The sequence below is a fragment of the Lacerta agilis genome, chromosome 2 (genome assembly GCF_009819535.1).
Source record: "Lacerta agilis isolate rLacAgi1 chromosome 2, rLacAgi1.pri, whole genome shotgun sequence".
NCBI classification, from domain to species: Eukaryota; Metazoa; Chordata; class Lepidosauria; order Squamata; family Lacertidae; genus Lacerta; species Lacerta agilis.
The window spans coordinates 40,962,684-40,980,157 of NC_046313.1; the positions used below are offsets into that span (position 1 = coordinate 40,962,684).

Consider the following 17,474-nt stretch of genomic DNA (forward strand, 5'->3'; position numbering starts at 1 on the left):
CCTGTTTTTCAGTGGGAAAGGGAGAAGGCACACCATACCAACTGGTTCGTTTTTATCTATCCCAGAAAAGCAGTTTGGTGCCAAGGGTGGGTTCTAGAGAAACTAGTGGAGTGAATCTCATTTGGGAGGGACACGGGTGGTGCTGTGGTCTAAACCACTGAGCCTCTTGGGCTTGCCGATCAGAAGGTTGGCAGTTCAGATCTATATGATGGGGTGAGCTCCCATTGCTCTGCCCCAGCTTCTGCCAACCTAGCAGTTCGAAAGCACACCAGCGCAAGTAGATAAATAGGTACCGCTGGGGCGGGAAGGTAAACAGTGTTTCTGTCACTAGTGTTCCATTGCGCCAGAAGCGGTTTAGTTATGCTGGCCACATGACCTGGAAAGCAGTATGTGGACAAACGCCAGCTCCTTTGGCCTGAAAAGCGAGATGAGCGCCACACCCCATTGTCACCTTTGACTGGACTTAACCGTTCAGGGGTCCTTTACCTTTTTTACCTTTACCCTGAATCTCATTTGGCTGAACTTTGGTGAGCAATTTTATTTACACTGAAACATAGAACAGAATAACCTCTTGCAGCATTTGTCTGCATGTAGTAGGTTTTTTATATATATATATAAAATCAGGTGTGATTGGCTTAGGGTATCCCCTAGGCCAAAAATATAAGAGTTGTACATTTTCTCACCAGGAGGCTTGGCATCTTTAGGAGAGTTGGCCGAAAGTAGCTACTAACCTTGAAATAACATTTGAAGAATCCTATCCTGTTTCTGTGTGTTGTGAGCTGTGTTGGTAGGACTGCCAGATCTAAATTTCAAAAACAAAGGGACACTGGAAGAGGAATGTCCGGACATATATTATGACCTATTGGGGCTGTGCTTTTTGGAATCCTGGGTATGTAGCATCCTGGGGAGACCCACTCTGAGGCAACTGAAATGGCACTGTCTAGTCTCATGGATATTATCTGGAGATGTAACAGAATGGGGAGATGCAGCATAAATGTCTTGCAGCAGAGGAAACTTAAGAATTATCTGGATTAGAGCGTCTCTGAGGATCACTTGGACTCAAAATATTATAATCTTTCTCTGAGGTTCCTTCTAGCCAGCTGAATAATTCTCCCTGCCCCCATGGTCTGTTTGCATCTTGGGCAGGCTTTCTGTTGGAAATGAGAATAATCCCACGATGGGGCGAAGGGAATGAGGCCTTCTTCTGTCTTTTGTTGTATCCACTTTTTGGTCCATCTTTTATTTTTTGCTTTTGTTGGGTTCTTCTTTTTTTTCTAAACTAGAGCAAACAATTTTTTTTAAAAAAGGACAAAAAATGTACACTGAAAAGCACTAACAAAGCCTGATTATGTAAGCTCTGTGCAGATGCAGCATGGACTTTTCTCTCTTCCCCCTTCCAGGTGCTTTGGGTTGATGCAAGCAGCTACTCCAATATCAGCCCCTCTCCCTCCCTTGCCCCTTGTAAAACCCTCTCAGAGAGGAAAACAGATCCTTTAAAATGAAATAACAAAAGCATCCTCCCCATTTCCCCCGCCTGCCCCACCCCAGCTCCCTCAGCACTCCCTGCTTTTCACCTTAAAGCCCACCTCTTTGCCCCTGGATAATGCCAGTATTTGTTCTGTGTTATAAGTGCCAAGAAAAATTTTGTGACTCCCTCATCCCTGTGACCTGAGAGTATCAAGAAATTGCACATTAACTACTGTAAAGATTAAAAATAAAAAAAGGAATTCAGAAATGTTAATAAAAAAAAAAGTTTGTAACAGTTGCGTGCCTGACCATTTCATGTGTAAGCTTGATTATTTCCTGGAGAGTTATCATGGAGCAGCCTTGCTGAAATTAAAAACAGACCAGATTTGCTTAAGGTAGGTATCTAAGCTCTGGAGCATTTCTGTGGATCCATCAGGCTAAGTAACTTCTATTTCCAAATTAAGCAACCCCATGGTACAAAACAAATATGACTGAGATTCATGTTTCTCCGTTTCATTAAATTTCTTATCTTGCTCTTCAACCCCCCTAGACTAGAGTACAGATGGGCAACTGGTTGCCCTCCATATGTTGTTCATTCAACTCCTGCCAGCCCTTATCAGCATGGCCAATGGTGAAGGCTGATGGGAATTGTACTCCAGCAACATTGGGAGGGCCACAGGTTCCCCACCACTGGACTAGACAAAGCATTCCTTAAACTACAGGATGTTTGCAAAATCGGGCATCATTTGATTAGCATATTTACTTTTTTTTTAGTTCAGCAGAACATGTTGAATTTCTATTCCTCTACTGAAGAGAGTGGCTCCAATTAGATTGCTGCGCACACTTCCCTGGGACTAAGCCCCACTGAACACAGATTGAACTGCATCAGATTAGGCTGCAAACTACACAGCAAGACTTGGTTTTGGTGACTTGGGGAGGGAGGACGTGATACGAGGTTAGTACTGCTGCAAATGGTAGAGACGAGAGAGAAATTACTCGGTTGCTCAGGATACTATGTGATCACAGCTTTGAGCTTTAGGCAGTCAGTTAAGAATCATCTTAAATAATGCCCACACAATTCAGTAAGAATGACGGAGTTCAAAGTGCATTAGATCCCTAGCTTCAAATAACATCTGTGGCTGGCAGCCATAGTTGAAGACAGAATGCTAGACTAGTTAGATCAAAGTAGGGTTCTCTTCTAGTTCAGAGGTGGGGAATTTCTGTCGCTCCATATTTTGTTGGTCTTCAGCATCCAGCAGCCAGGGATGACAGTGACAATCTGACATCATCTGGGTGGCAATTGCTGCTCGTTTTCATATTTTGGGGTATGTAAATATCACCACTCCCTTCCAACAACATTCCAGAACCAAAGTCTGTATTAAATAGAAGTATAAAAACTTTCATTTTTTTCTTGGAAGAGCTACCTTTTTAAAATAATACTTCACAATAGAAACAGAATGGCTTCTGAGTGCATGTGACAGCAGGGCTGCCTCATAGAAAGGTCTATTATCCTCCACATCAGGCTACTGAGTCACTTGGGCTTGGCTGAAAGTAGCCTCTCTATCAGCAAAGACAGTGTGTCCTTGGCAGGGATTTAGACCTAAGAGGAGAAGGTTTGTTTACCATGTAACTGAAAGGGATTGAGCTGACTGGGTGTCTGGAAAACAATTTTCTTGAAGTGCTTGGCAGCACCCCAGAAGTATTGGCACCACTTGCAACCTGAAGCACAGCACTGAGGCCTGAGGGATTTGGGCGATGAGATTCTGACATTTTGCTCCCAGTTTCTGGTGGACGGCTGACCTCATGATAAGAGAAGGCGCTTTGGGGTGATGTTCCCAGTTCCACTAAGCAAAATCCCTTTCTTGGCAATTGTGCAGCGAGATGGCTTTGACCTGTTCTCAACTCTGAGCAATTTTGTCCTTTGAAAAGGAAGCGAAGCCTTTGTCCTATCCCGTCTATTCAGTTCTCCATCTGCTACTGGCTGAGGTGAAAGACAACCGATGGCTTAGTCAATTGTGCTTCTTCAGCAGACACATTAAATGTGCAGCAATCTTGTGCCCGTTCGGAGAGGTGGCATGAAGAATAAGAACCTATAATGGCAGCAAGAATAGCTGGGACCGTGTTCTTCCTCATAGGCTGCTGGAGATGAGAGGAAAAGGCTACTCGGTGGTGGAAAGGAAACTGACGCTGCTGCATCTACTTGCAAAATGGATAACAAACTGCATATGCAATATGGCTTCCACATTTAACAGGCACATCTGTCTGTCTATAATTTCACCCTGGCACACACAAAAGGGGGAGATGGCACAAATTTCCTAACCTCCAGAACCCAGTCCTCCTTTTTCACAAATCTGCAGCCTTAAACAATTAGGAGCAAAGTCTGACTGCAAGGGAGAGCAGCCCATTTGAAATCCATCATTCCACCTGATTAAATGGACTTGCTTCCTTTTCACCTTTGGAGGAAGCTTCGCAACGATCCTGCACAGGATACAAGGCCCCGGTGTTCCACTCGACAGGGATGGGATTGGTACCTGCCACCCTTCCCCCATGTCCGTTCTGCCGTTTGATCACAGAGCAAAGATAAGAACCAGCACTACCACCACGACAACGAGCAACAGGCCGATGATGCACCACTGACGCCGTTCTGATGGAGTGGGAGAAGAGAAAATACAGGGGGAAATGGTGTTAAATGCAAGAAGACCGACCCCGTTAAGAACTCACCAGCCCTTCCACCACAATGAGGGCTCTGACATTGTAAATAAGCAAAAACAGAGGGGATCCTTCTTTAAGACAGGGATGAGGAACCTGTGGCCCTCCACATCTTGTTGGACTCTTGACTTCCGTCAGCCCAATGGTCAGAGATCATAGGAGCCATAGTACAAGAACATCTGGAGAGCTATGGGTTCTCCAGCCCTGCCTTAAACAGAATTCATTTAAAGCACGTAAGATGCTGCATTTTGAACCAATTATAACCCTCTGAACCATGTGCCCCATTCCACTGGCCTGCACTCCAAGCATGATGGATGCAGGTGCAAGAATCGTCCTTGGAAAACCACAAGTAGAACGAGCTCAAGTGAACATTTGAGGAAATGATACTGGGTGGTCTATTCCCAGATTAAAACACCATAGGGTGGAGACCTAATCTAGCTTGTTGGGTTAATCATTAATCTAATCCACAGCCCTGGTGTCACAGGCAATGAAAGCTACGAGCTAAATGGCACCTTAAACCTAGGTTGTGGGTGCAACAGTGGAATGTCTAGGCACACTTTTTAAATAACAAGAATACAAAGCTTAAAATGAATGAACTGCAGCTAAAATACTATGTTCATTTTTCACATGGTCTAGTCCTTCCCCTGCCCACTCCCCTAATCATCTTGTGAGGGTCTCTTCTCCAGTCTTCAGAGAGTAGCTGGAAGTGGGGAGACAGAAAAGGGTCCACCTTTCCTTCCACACTGCCATTTTAATCTGAAATCTTAGGCACAGTACTGCACCCAGAGCTCAGAAACTGCTAGCGCGAATGAAATTCCCAGTCGCAAAATGCGCCTAGAACGATGGGAGTTTCCAACACTGGACACAGGTAGCTAACATCTGTAGCACTCTACAAGAGGTGGGGCAGGAAGGAGAGACACTGCAGGCCTGTTTATGCCATACAGTGGAGCTTGAATTCCTGCCTGCCTCACCTATGGAGGAAGGGCTGCAACTTAAGAGATTTGCATGCAGAAGATCTCTGGCTCAGTCCCCAGCCTCTCCAGGTAAGGCTGGGAGTGTCTGGAGAGCTGCTGCTAGTTGGTATTCACAATACTGAGCCTAGGTAGACAAAGGGTCTGACTCTGGAAGCTGCATTCCTGTTTGCAACTGCCTGCTCTTTGCAAGCCAGAAACAAGAGCACTAAATGACACTGTAGTGGCACTCCTGCCAGGAAAAAAATCGTTTTAACCTGCTTTTCCGTCTATTACTCTAGGGACTTGTGCTGAGAGCCAGCAGTAGAAATGGAGATACAACACTGGCTCAACCAGAATGTTCAGGTTTTTATACCATTACATCATTCTTTTAATTGCCATTCTATTTCACACATATGCACGTACTCCAGATCTCCTGTGATGAATCTGCCTTGCTGAGTCTCAACAGTGATGCCAAATGCTCCTTTGATTAAGAGAAGAAGGCGGCCTCCAAAGTGAATACTAAGCTCAACCCTATATTATTGTTCCTCCTGCACCCCCACCCCCACCAGCAAGAGAATGGGTCAATCTGGCTGTAGAGGAAAGAGGCAGGGTGTGTGCTGGAAGTGTTGGCAAGAGGCAGGCGAAAAGGGGCAGAAAATCACAGTTGTGAAACATGGAATACTTTTGTGGAAGCCAGATTGCCTTCGCCTGTGGTGATGTTTATGGTGATGAAGGCAGGGGTGAGGAAGCTAAGGCCTCTCTACCTGGCCACTGGGAATTTTACCAGGCCACACCCCTCACTAGTCCTGTCTTGTTGGACGGAATATGTTCCTGGACTCTACCGCTTCTTGCCTACCTGGATGGTGAGAGGTGTGCATGTGTAAAATTATCTGACATTTGCATAGCTGGAAATAGTCTACTGAACAAAAGGTAAGAATCTGCTATGATGCCACTTCCTGGCTACCCCACTGCGGCCCTGAGCAAATTATCCATAAAGGAAGGCAGCCCTCAGGATGAGAAACACTCCCCACCACTAAAAGAATAACATTTGCTATAATTTTATGGGAGAAGGCAAGCATCCCGATTCCTAAACCAACACCTTCAGTTACTTGATGCCAAACCCTGAGCAAAGCTGATGGGCAAAAGAAAGCAATTTCAAGAAGTCTGGAGAATGAGGTTATTGGGGTATGGAGGAGTAAAATCTCCCTTGTACCAAAGTAGTTCTGGAACAGAGAGCTGTTTCTTACCACTTGCCATGTGGGAGACTCTGGCCATTTTTTTGAGCACGCCATCCATGCGGCTGTGAGTGCTGTCCATCTCATGGGCAAAGTCTTCCAGCATCCTGGAATGCCAGCAAAGGCATCGTCAATGCAAGTGGCAACTGTCCACAGGGCAACCCTCTCCCAATAAGAGCTTCTGAGTCTTGCCTCCACCCCACAAAAATCACAAAGCAGGGGGATGTCAGCCAGGTCTGCCGGCAGGTTGCAAGCAGTTTTCTTTTAGGGGTACCTTCCCTGCCAAGAGAGTTCAGAATCTACTCATTTGAGCTACACCAGCATTTTCTAGAAATGGGATACGCATTTTCTAGAAATGGGATACGCAACTGGGAGCCAGGGGTCCAATCTGTTCCAAGCATAATCCTTGATCCCAATAACCAGCCTTAATAAACACAAGGTGTCCCCCCTCAGCCAAGTCAAGATACAAGGAAAAGGGTTTCTTAATTTGCTTCCTGGCAGAGTGAAAAGCAACAGAGGTTCTGGCCAAGTGCTCTCCTTGTGATGCTCACCCAGAAAACGGGGTTGGGCAGTGGAAGTGCACAGCAGTGGGGGGGGGGAGGCCCTCTGGCAAAGAACTCTGTTCCTGCTGAAGAAGGGTGGGAGGGAGAGGGTAAAGCACTCTTTGCCCCTATCTGGGGCTCACACAGGTACAGGAGCATCCTGTGCTTATGTCTCTGAAACTTGAGTCCTTCCTGAATCTGTTAAAAATGAGTGGCCTCCACAGTTCTAGATAGACAAAGGTTCTGGATCCTCTTCTCTTGATCTAGCAGTGGCCAGGATTTCCAGTGTTGTATTCCTTGGGACTAGTCTGCTGCCATTTTATCCAGGCCCAACCTGCTAATGCCCCACCCCCACTGTCCCCTTTGCTCCTTGAAAGTTTTGTCTAGAGAGCAAGATAGGAGTGTTGCAATACATCAGGACACACGCACACCCCACACTACCTGCACTCACACAGTCTGCTCATCCAGCTCTTCTCCGACCCGACTCGACATGTGCTTCAACACTCGGATGCTGCCAGAGACGAGCTCCAGCTGCTCATCCTGCTCCTCAATGATCAGCTGTCAAGGAGAAAGCGAGAATGCGAGACATCAGAGGGGGAGTCTGTTAGAACTCAAAGCAAAGAGAAACTAAGAGGGTTCCTGCCCACGATACAACAATACGTTGTGTACAAAGAATTCTCAGCCTCAACTGGACAATGGCCTTCAAGGTGAGGGGAAATGAGGACCACACTGAAGTAGCAACTTTGGGAGTTAGGCAGCCGTACCGTCACTGCTGTGGTCCCACATATGACCCATAAATGTCCATTTTTTTGTGTGCATTTAGGCAATTGGGACCAAAACTCATTTCAACAGCAATCTTGAAAAACTGAGACTAGTGATTGCTTTTACAGGTTAATATCCCTTTACAGAAGTCAGCCCTTAGGATCTTGACTGTCATATTAATGTTTTGTCAAAGAATCCAGCACCTGAAGAACAAGAGTCGTTATGGGGCTCCTCTTCATTTAGCAAGAAGAGAAAGGCCTCTGGTACTTGCTCAACAGATGTCCTCCTGAGCACACCCAACCCGAGGAGGACAAATGTTTAATTCTTTATTGACAAAGCACAAAGTTACAGTCGCTCCTGAGGCGCACTGAACACACACACACACACACACACACACACACTTCTGGTGGCTAGGTAGCTGGCGTATCTCCTCAGGCTTGCGCTCCAAGTTGGACTGTTGGACAGGTGGCCAGGCCTACACCCCAAACTTAAGTACCCTCATCTGATGGTGTGAGCACAAGCAGCCTGCGACTTGCCCTGAAGTTGTCACTGTGCCTGCCTCTTCAAGCCCCTCCTGGTCCTGGGGGACAGTGGGGAAGGGTACAGAGGGGATTCTGCCGGCCTCTTCCCTTCAGGCACTGTCTCTCCCTCAGCTCCTGGCACATCCTGTCCTTCTTCCACAGTCTCTGACTGCCCAGACCCCTCCCCATCCTCCAGCTCAGGCTCCTGCCTCACAGAAGGCCCACAACCACATAAATCACTACCCCCTTCCCCAAGATCAGCCTCTGGTCCCGCCACCTCTTCCGAGGTTACAGGGAACCAGGCCCTGCCAGCCCCTAGTTCCAGATTACTTTTGGGGGGCCCAAGAAGACAATGGGTCAAAATAATATTGATTGATCTTGAAATAAAATTACAAAAACGTATTAGGAGATACTGTAATTTGCAAGGGGGCCTCCATAGGGTTTAATCTGGCACTGCCAGTCCCTGACAATATATTGAAATGGCCATTTGGGAGGAGACCAAGCAGAGTGGGAAAAGAGGTTTGCTTTGGTTCTGAATAAACATGGAACAATTTGATTTCTAGCCTAAGTCATCCCAAAGACTGGATAATGTGTTTCCTTACCTTGACTGTCTTCACAATAACCTTTTGAGTAGCCCATTATTATCCCATTCTACTACTGCGAAATGGAGGGCCTTGCCTCCTGCTTGGGTTTGAAACCATACTCACTGTAAGAAAGGGAGGCAGGAAGCATTTATCCTCACCTCCACTCAAGGATATCTGTCACCTGTAGTCTGACAGGGAAGAAAGAAGAAAGCAATTCCAGGTATGGGGATCCTGTGGCCTCCAGACATTGCTAAACTACAGTGCTCATCATCCCTGACTGCTGACTATGCTGTCCAGGATGATGGGCGTTGGACTCCCAACAACATTCAGAGGCCCACAGGTTCTTCACTCTTGTACTTGACTGAACCCATAGCTGGGGGAGAGGAGAGAGGTACAAGGGAACAGGGAGTATGCAGATGCTGTGAGCAGCTTTTGCACCAGAGCCCAAGATTTCTCTCAATGCAGGTATCAAGCTAGATGACCCGGTTAGGTCTCTGTAGGAAGGGATGTTGGTGAAAATGATGGACTGGGGTGGCTCACTGTCACTGCTCTTACCTTCTGATGCAACTGCTGCTCTTCCAAAGTATGTGAATTAGCTGTTGACGGTTCCTCTGCATCCAGCATCCCATAGTGTTCCCTGCTCCCCACCAGCATCTGCAGAGGGAGGGAAAGGGGGACACTATCTGAGCAAGCCCAGGATTCTTAGTGCTCCCAGGAGAGCTGAGACCAAGCAAGCAAGAAAGCAAGGGTGAGCTTGGTAGAAGAATCTGCAGGGTTAAGTGGAACTCAGGGCCTAGGAAGACCACATAACACCGGTCTTGAAAGACCTACATTGGCTCCCAGTATGTTTCCGAGCACAATTCAAAGTGTTGGTGCTGACCTTTAAAGCCCTAAACGCCCTCGGTCCAGTATACAGTATCTGAAGGAGCGTCTCCACCCCCATTGTTCAGCCCGGACACAGAGGTCCAGCTCCGAGGGCCTTCTGGTGGTTCCCTTGCTGTGAGAAGCCAAGTTACAGGGAACCAGGCAGAGGGCCTTCTCGGTAGTGGCACCCGCCCTGTGGAACACCCTCCCACCAGATGTCAAAGAGAACAACTACCAGACTTTTAGAAGACATCTGAAGGCAGCCCTGTTTAGGGAAGCTTTTAATGTTTCATTGATTATTGTATTTTAATGTTTTGTTGGAAGCCGCCCAGAGTGGCTGGGGAAGCCCAGCCAGATAGGCGGGGTATAAATAAATTATTATCATCATGATCATCATCATTATCAGGAACCTTTTTCACTGCATTCCAGAATTAAATGGCTCTTAAAAGATGTGGGGTTGAGATCAGAAGCAATATTATGGATGAGGCTCTAAGGTGGTTCTACTCATTTAAGGGGGAATCAACAAGTGTGACCGTGCATTTCATAAAAGCTCTGGACTATCATAGAATAGAATCATAGAGTTGGAAGAGACCACAAGGGCCATCCAGTCCAACCCCCTGCCAAGCAGGAAACACCATCAAAGCATTCCTGACAGATGGCTGTCAAGCTTCTGCTTAAAGACCTCCAAAGAAGGAGACTCCATCACACTCCTTGGTAGCAAATTCCACTGCCGAACAGCTCTCACTGTCAGGAAGTTCTTCCTAATGTTTAGGTGGAACCCACACCCCAAGGATACGCCAGTGAGACAAAGGATGTTTCACTTTAAAAAGAGAGAGAGACCATTTATCCAAGCAATTTGTGCTTTGCAGAAGAAAGCTGACTTTACCCTTGGTTAGATGACCAGCTCCACTTCCTTTGTGGCAAAGAAGCTCCAGACCAGCCTCCTCCAACCTGGTGCGCTTCATATGTTCTGGACTACAATTCTCATCAGCCCCTGCCCACTTGGCGAGTGGGAGACTCTGGAGGCACCAGGATGGGGAAGGCGACTCTATGCTACCGGGGATAAAGAGCTACCCTACCATTGCCAATTATAATTCTTTCCCTCCTATGGAATAAATTTCCAACAAAACACTGAGGTGTGGCAAGGGTGGTAAAATGTGCTTACCTCTCTGTTTTTCCTCTCTGCAAAGGCCTGTGCTGCTGGACTGGATATGTGATCCCTCATTTCCTTTAGTCAAGAAAAGGAAGCAGTAAGAGAATATAATCAGATGAGACCATGGCCTTTAAGAGTACACTAATAATAACAACAATAAGGGTGGGTTTTTGCAGTCTCCTATTGTAACCCATCCTAAGTCATAGGGTCCAGTGGGTATATATGGAAATAAATAAGATTACATGAGTTGACATCCTTGTAGATCCCTTATGGGCCAAGATATTGGATAAAAAATGCAGTACTGTCCCAGCTTCAGCTACAAGTGTGTTATAGTGGTTAGAGTATGGAATTAGATCCTTCTTTTTTTAATTAAAAAAAAACCCTCTCTCTCTCAGAATAAAGCACCCCAGCCACACACTTTTGTTAATACTTCCAAATCATCACTCAACATTTCACTTACCGTAGCACAGAGATGGAGAAGCTGTGTCCCTCTAGACATGATGAGACCACAATTCCCATCTTCTTTGACCACTGACCTTACTGGTGAGGGTTGTTGGGAGTCCAGTAAGACGGAGAGCCACAGACTCCCTAACACTATTCCTGTTGCATACGATTAAGTGTTTTATGCCGCACAGGGGGGAAATGCTGCAATAGTGACAAGGCATATGTTCCACTCACCCTGACTGATTCCCGCATCTCTGTGACAAAAGTGCGCCGGGTGGCAACCTCGGAGGGCTCAATTTTGAACTTGCGCGGGTTTGACTCCACAATGCGTGTTTGTGAGTTAAGTTTAAGTCACCGAGTTAGAAAGCAGACAGAGCTACCTGGTTACAAATATCATGTAGGCCAACGCTGCATTTAACCTACCAGATGCTCTCTATCTGTAGCAGAAGCTACCTATTTATTTATTAATTCATTTTATTTAAGAAAGAATTTATATGGCACTCTCCATCCGATTTTTCATTTCAGGGCAGTGTGCTACTACACTTTATAGGAAAATATAAAATAATAATCAGACAGAGAAAAGAACGTTAAAACTGGGGGAGAGACCTTTGGTCCAGAGGCCGAATATGGCCCTCTAGTTCTATTCGTCTGTATGTCACAGTTTTCTGGGTGACATGCACCAAAAAAAGGCAACATAGGCCCCAGATAAACCTCATCAGCTAGGGCATGCCATAAAATTGGGGAATTACTGCTGAGAATGCCTTCTCTCTTGTAACTGAATAAGGCTTTACTCCCCTTTCAGTTCTTGCAAATATCCCTGCAAAGAGCAGGATGGGGATGGGGTGGGGGGCTGCTATTTCCTGCTGCTACCATCCTAGCAGCAGACAGTGCATGTAAAAAAATGGTGCAATATAATTCCCTGGAGAGGCAAAAAAAACAACACAACCATACGCTGTTCCAGCCCCAGCTTCAAAAGGATATATATGGTTTCCTCCAGGTCCTCCAGGTCCCAGTCAATGCTGCGCAAGCTGTTGCGTAGTTCATTAGTAGTCCAGTCAAATTCCTCTTTGCTGATGACCTGCGTTTCCTGCAGCAGCTGACACCAGCGCTGATAGAGCCCACGTGCTGCATTTACGGCTTTCTGAACTTCCCTACAGAACACAAATACAAGAGAGTGGCAGGGATGAGGTGGGCAAGCCAGGACAGGGTACTATTTCTCCTACCAAAGCCATGAGACCACCAGACTGAACACAACCCACTGGCCTTGCGTAGCGACAGCTCTGTTTCTGCAGCTGCAGGCAGGTGACAAGCGTAGGAAGTTTGCCAAACCCCCGGTGGGTCCCCATATATCATCGATTGGGTCCATTCAAGTGGGCAAACCGCAAGCTGTGCAGCTCTGTTCCACCTGACAGAGAGCCTCCCATAAGGCAAAGTTTCCTCCCTTGAAGCAGCTGCATCTCCATACTGAGAGAGGTATTGTTGCATTAAAAAAAACAACAGTTCACTTCAGAGGACTGTTTGGAAGGTGAAAATCTGTATGAATAGCTGACCAAAGAACCACATGGTACTCCAGGCTCCATGTGTCTAGAGATGAGTTACCCTGGAGGAAATTGGGCTTGTAAAAAAGCTGCGCACTGGACCACTGGTGGCAGATAAGAATTGCCTCCTGGGGACCAGGCAGGAAGGTTTTACCAAAAATAATAATGGTGGTTCTTCATTCTTTTAGTCCAGTAATAGCAAACCTCTGGCTAACGAGATGTTCCTGGTCTGGGCTCCCAACTCCCTCCAGTCCCAGTCAGCCTGGCCAAGAGTAAGAAATGATGGGAGCCAGAGTCTAACAAGGCTACAGCCCTGTTTTAGATCACAACAGTCTAGCACAGATATATGTGAATATTGCACACGTCCAGAGGTTAAATGCATTTTGGTGATCCCTCCAGTCCAGCCTTCCCCAACCTAGTGCCCTCCAGATGTTGATGGATTACAACTCCCATCATTCCTAACTATTGTCTTTGCTGGCAGGGACTGATGGGAGCTGCAGTCCCACCAATACCTGGAGAGCACTGGGTCAGGGAAAGTTGGATCTAACAAGAAACAAGATACCTTCATTAACTCGAGTGGCATCTCATACACTCCAAGAATTGACAGTCTGACAATTGCACTAGGATACCCAATAGGTCATCTCAAATAAATATATATAAATCTAAAACCTTGAAGTCAGCTCCTTTGATGTGGAGACTCTTCTTAAAGAGTAAGTGGGCGAGTATCTCACTGTTGGATACGTCATACGGAGGAAGACTTATGGAACCGTGCTTTGAGCACTCCCATGGGCACTTCCATTTGGGGGCAGGCTGCTCAAGAGGGTGAGGGTCTGTCAACTCCAGGCAAATGTGGATGACACTGATCATCTTGACACATTCCAGTCTGGCTTCATGCCTTCATTTGGCACTGAAACAGCTCTGGTCCCCTTAACGAATGGCCTTTGCCAAAAGATAGCCCTGGGGAGCATGATGCTATGAGTTGTCCTAGACCTCTCAGCAGCTTCAGTACAATCAACCTCCAAAGCAGGGGTACATTCCAGTGGTTCTGTTCCTAGGTGTCTGAATTATTCCAGAAGGTGGTGCTAATGGATTTTACCCAGTATTGCATTTTTTATTTCAAAAATTAAACCACAGAAACAAATAGTGGTGTCTGAAAGATGCAAACTTGTAGGTAGCCTACAACAACTTGCCATCTCTTTCAGCCGCTTCTGTTCCATTCCTTCTAATTCTGTACTGGAAAGGCTACTGTGGTAGTGAATGAGATAAGGCACTGTTAAAACTACTTCAATTATAAAGCAGAGGTGTGGCCCTCCTGTTACTGCTGGACTACAGCTCCCAGCATCCCTGAGCATTGGCCATGCCTACTGAGGCTGATGGGAGCTGGAGTCTAACAACATCTGCCCAGGAGGGCAGCATAGGTTTCCCATGTCTGCTATAAAATGTGATGTTCAAAGAGAAGAGTGGTGAAAGGGAGGCATAGGTCTGTTTTCATCATCCAAACGAAGAACAGTAGATTTAAAGAGAGCAAAGCACAGAACTCTAGATCTCCTTGCTCCCATCTATGAGATCCAGCTGCCAAAACTCAACAGTATTCCTTCAAGTTGGCAAATAGTCCCACCATTCACCAGATCAGCAAGACAAAATGAGGAAGGAGATTGAGGGACAAATCGCAACCAAGTATATTCAAGGGTTTTTGGGAATAGTCTGTTAATTATGAAATATGAAGCTGGAAAACATCAATAATTCCCAGTGGTTATTATAACCCGTGGTTATCCTACTCAGCAATTCTTTCAAAGTGCAAGTGTCAAGAAATATACTTTACCAAAAAAAAACCTATTTTGACAAAGTAACTTCCTTTTTTAGTCCTGTGTAAGTATACTTAGCTACAGAAACTGATTACTTGTCACAGAAACATATTTGGGGGGCTGTAGCTTGTACACATGATTCTGTCATCGTGGAAAATTTGTGCACAATATTTTTTTTAGTAATGTCCACAGTTCCCCAAATATGAGCAGTCCATAAAATTTATAAACTGTGTTGTAGCAATAGCCCTAAATAGAGTCCCAGCTTCGAGGCCGAAATGAATCCACTTTGCTGTGACCCTGTGGCCAATTTCGTGGGAGTTTGATCCATTAATAATAATAATAATATAGAAGTAGGGCAGTGCCTTTATTAGGACCGGCTAATAAACTGGAAAAGACCCTGATGTTGGGGAAGATGGAGGGCACAAGGAGAAGGGGACGACAGAGGATGAGATGGTTGGACAGTGTTCTCGAAGCGACTGGCAAGAGTTTGGCCAAACTGCGGGAGGCAGTGGAGGATAGGGGTGCCTGGCGTGCTCTGGTCCATGGGGTCACGAAGAGTCGGACACGACTGAACAACAACAACAATAAACTGAGTTTGACGAAGTTCCTTAGCTGGGGCGCGTTTCTAATCAGAGTTCTCTAGCTTCGCGCCCCCGCCCCGCCTCCACATCCCCGAGTTACCCGACGCTTCCCACGCTCGCAGACCCGCGCGGGGCCAGGCTGCCTTGCTGCGGCGCCTATCCCCACCAGGGGCGAGGAAAGACGGAGTTTGCGGCGGCCGTGGGAGTGGCTGCCACTCACCCTTTCACCACGAAGAACGGGTCCTCCAGAGACATTGCTGACCGGTCGAGATGCCTTTAGGTTTAGGAAGAGCCCAGCCGGCCGGAGAGCAGCGTATGGGGGCCAAACCATATAAGTCTATGAGCGAATCGCCCCAGCTTGTCCCTCCCTCCCTACTTTCCTGAGCTGAAGCCGCTTAGCAGCCACGTTTACTACGGGCGCCTCTTTCCTAATACTGTAGCAGGCCGCCCTCTCTCAACTCAGCCCAACCCGGCGCTCCCTCCCCCACCCCTTCCCCTGCGAAAGTGGAGCCGGACTTTCCTAGGGAGGAGCCGGGGGAAGGGAGGAGAGCGCTTGGCGAGAGCAATCAGGAATCTCCCCTGGAGCTTCTAGCAGCCTCGCGTTTCTTTCTTGGCCTCCTTTCTTTCTTTTCCTCCACCCGCCTCCGCCTCAGCTTCCTGGAGATGGAAAATGCGTCACTCTCTTACTAAGAAACACGGCCCTAAAATAGCGCAGGCTGCACCCCGCCCGGCTTCCTGATTCATTCATTTTCCGACTGCAAAGTGAGCGTTTGAGATCTTGGGCTCCACTCCCTGGGCGTGGGTTCAAAACCGCATCTCCTTTATCGGTTACACTCTAGCCACTCTCATTCACACTGTAAGGGCGCCTGCAAAGAGGCTTACAGAGCGGTCTGCAAGTTCCTGCTTGGTTGTGTGTGTGTGTGTTTCCAGTGCATGGCTGTGGGTGAAGGGATTTTAATTCATGTTGTTAGTGGTTAAGGGATCAGGAACGGTACTTAAATTCAGGGCACAATGGAGTGCGCTCCTTTGTACTCTCGGCATTACTCTGTGGAATTTATTTCGGTGTGATAGCGTGACCAACGCATGCCCAGCAGGCATCGGGCAGGAAAAAAAGAGTCCGCGGGGAAGAAAGGTCGCTTCCGGAGACTCGGGCGTGATGCAAGAGTAAGGAGAAACGTGCCAGCTTGTAATAAGAGAACAGCTAAAGATAGTCATTGCTAACTGGCTTCCCTAGGATGCGGGGCCCTATCTGATGCGTATTTTACTAATAAGTAAATTCCGCTGCGTTCATCGGAACTTGCCTCTTGATTAAAGTGTGTATAGGATCACGATTTTACATCTACCGATGTCTACTCAGAAGCAAATCCCGCTGAGTTCAATTGAATTTACTATCAAGTAAGTATGTATGTATGTGTAGGACCCTTAGCCATAGTGGATCAAGTGCAGATCACTGCGGACGCTTGGAATATGCTTGGGGATGGGAGCTGTGCGCGCGTGGAGTGGAGACAATGCGGCGAGGCTGTGGAGGGAACAGCGCAGAGCACGTGCAAACGGGTTGCATGCGACCCAGCAAAGATGGTTCGGGCTATTGTGCATGATCACGCGGGAGTTCAGTGATAAGTATTTACACACCTACGGCCGTGTATGTGCGAAAAAGAGAACGTATCCAGGCAATATTTGTTTTTAATACAGGCAATATATTTTTTTAATACAAGCAATATTTGTTTCTAATGAGGGAGTTTGTACCTGTAGGTTACATTGCTATGACAGGCTTTAGTGGCCTGTGTGCCTGCAACTTGTGTATCTAGAGTGCCGTGTTACATCACGTCGCGGCGGAGTGTAAACAGACGGGTGGGCAAGCGCAAGAGCCCTCCCTTGGATAGCCCCCGGAAACTCAATGGAGTCGCTCGTCTGGATGCCCATTTATGGACACAGGAAGCAGTGCTGCTACGAGCGTAAGCATATTTTACAACGTTGGTAAACGCAGCCTTGGCTCCGCCCCTGTCGTCATGGTCCAATAATACATGCAAGGAAGCGGTAACCAGAGATGCTGGGGTGACCTAAATAGAAGGAGGAGCCTGCTGAGCGAAGAAAGCCCTGGAGAGAAAACCGACGGGGATTCAAGAGAGAGTCCTTGCTCAGTTATAATAGTAATCATCGGGTTGATCTGGTAAAAATGCGAACTGGCCTCTCTGATTCTGTCACGAATGAGTAAAAGATTTGCTTTTAAAGTGAAAGCCTCTGATACGTGACTTAGTAAACTCTGATGCATGCAAAAAGAGCGCAACATAATCTCTCAGTAGCGTGTGCGCGCAC

The 17,474-nt window shown here is 47.0% G+C and overlaps 1 protein-coding gene across 1 annotated transcript; it reads right to left on the minus strand.

Annotated features, from left to right (window-relative positions):
- Positions 1 to 616: 616 nt before the first annotated feature.
- Positions 617 to 15,853, minus strand: STX10 (syntaxin 10). Its single transcript, XM_033139767.1, has 8 exons — positions 15,379 to 15,853; positions 12,216 to 12,385; positions 11,469 to 11,563; positions 10,803 to 10,865; positions 9,329 to 9,427; positions 7,358 to 7,464; positions 6,377 to 6,471; positions 617 to 4,111 (listed from the first exon to the last, which is right to left on the minus strand). The coding sequence occupies exons 1-8, from the start codon at positions 15,411 to 15,413 to the stop codon at positions 4,035 to 4,037; spliced, it is 741 nt and encodes a 246-aa protein (XP_032995658.1). The 5' UTR covers positions 15,414 to 15,853; the 3' UTR covers positions 617 to 4,034.
- Positions 15,854 to 17,474: the final 1,621 nt, after the last annotated feature.

Coding starts and splice junctions, on each gene's coding strand:
- STX10 (XM_033139767.1), bottom strand. CDS start 15,413: ATGTCTCTGGAGGACCCGTTCTTCGTGGTGAAAGG. Junction 10,866..11,468: donor AGATGCGGGAATCAGTCAGG/GTGAGTGGAACA, acceptor TCTTGACTAAAG/GAAATGAGGGATCACATATC. Junction 6,472..7,357: donor GAGCTGGATGAGCAGACTGT/GTGAGTGCAGGT, acceptor CTGGCATTCCAG/GATGCTGGAAGACTTTGCCC.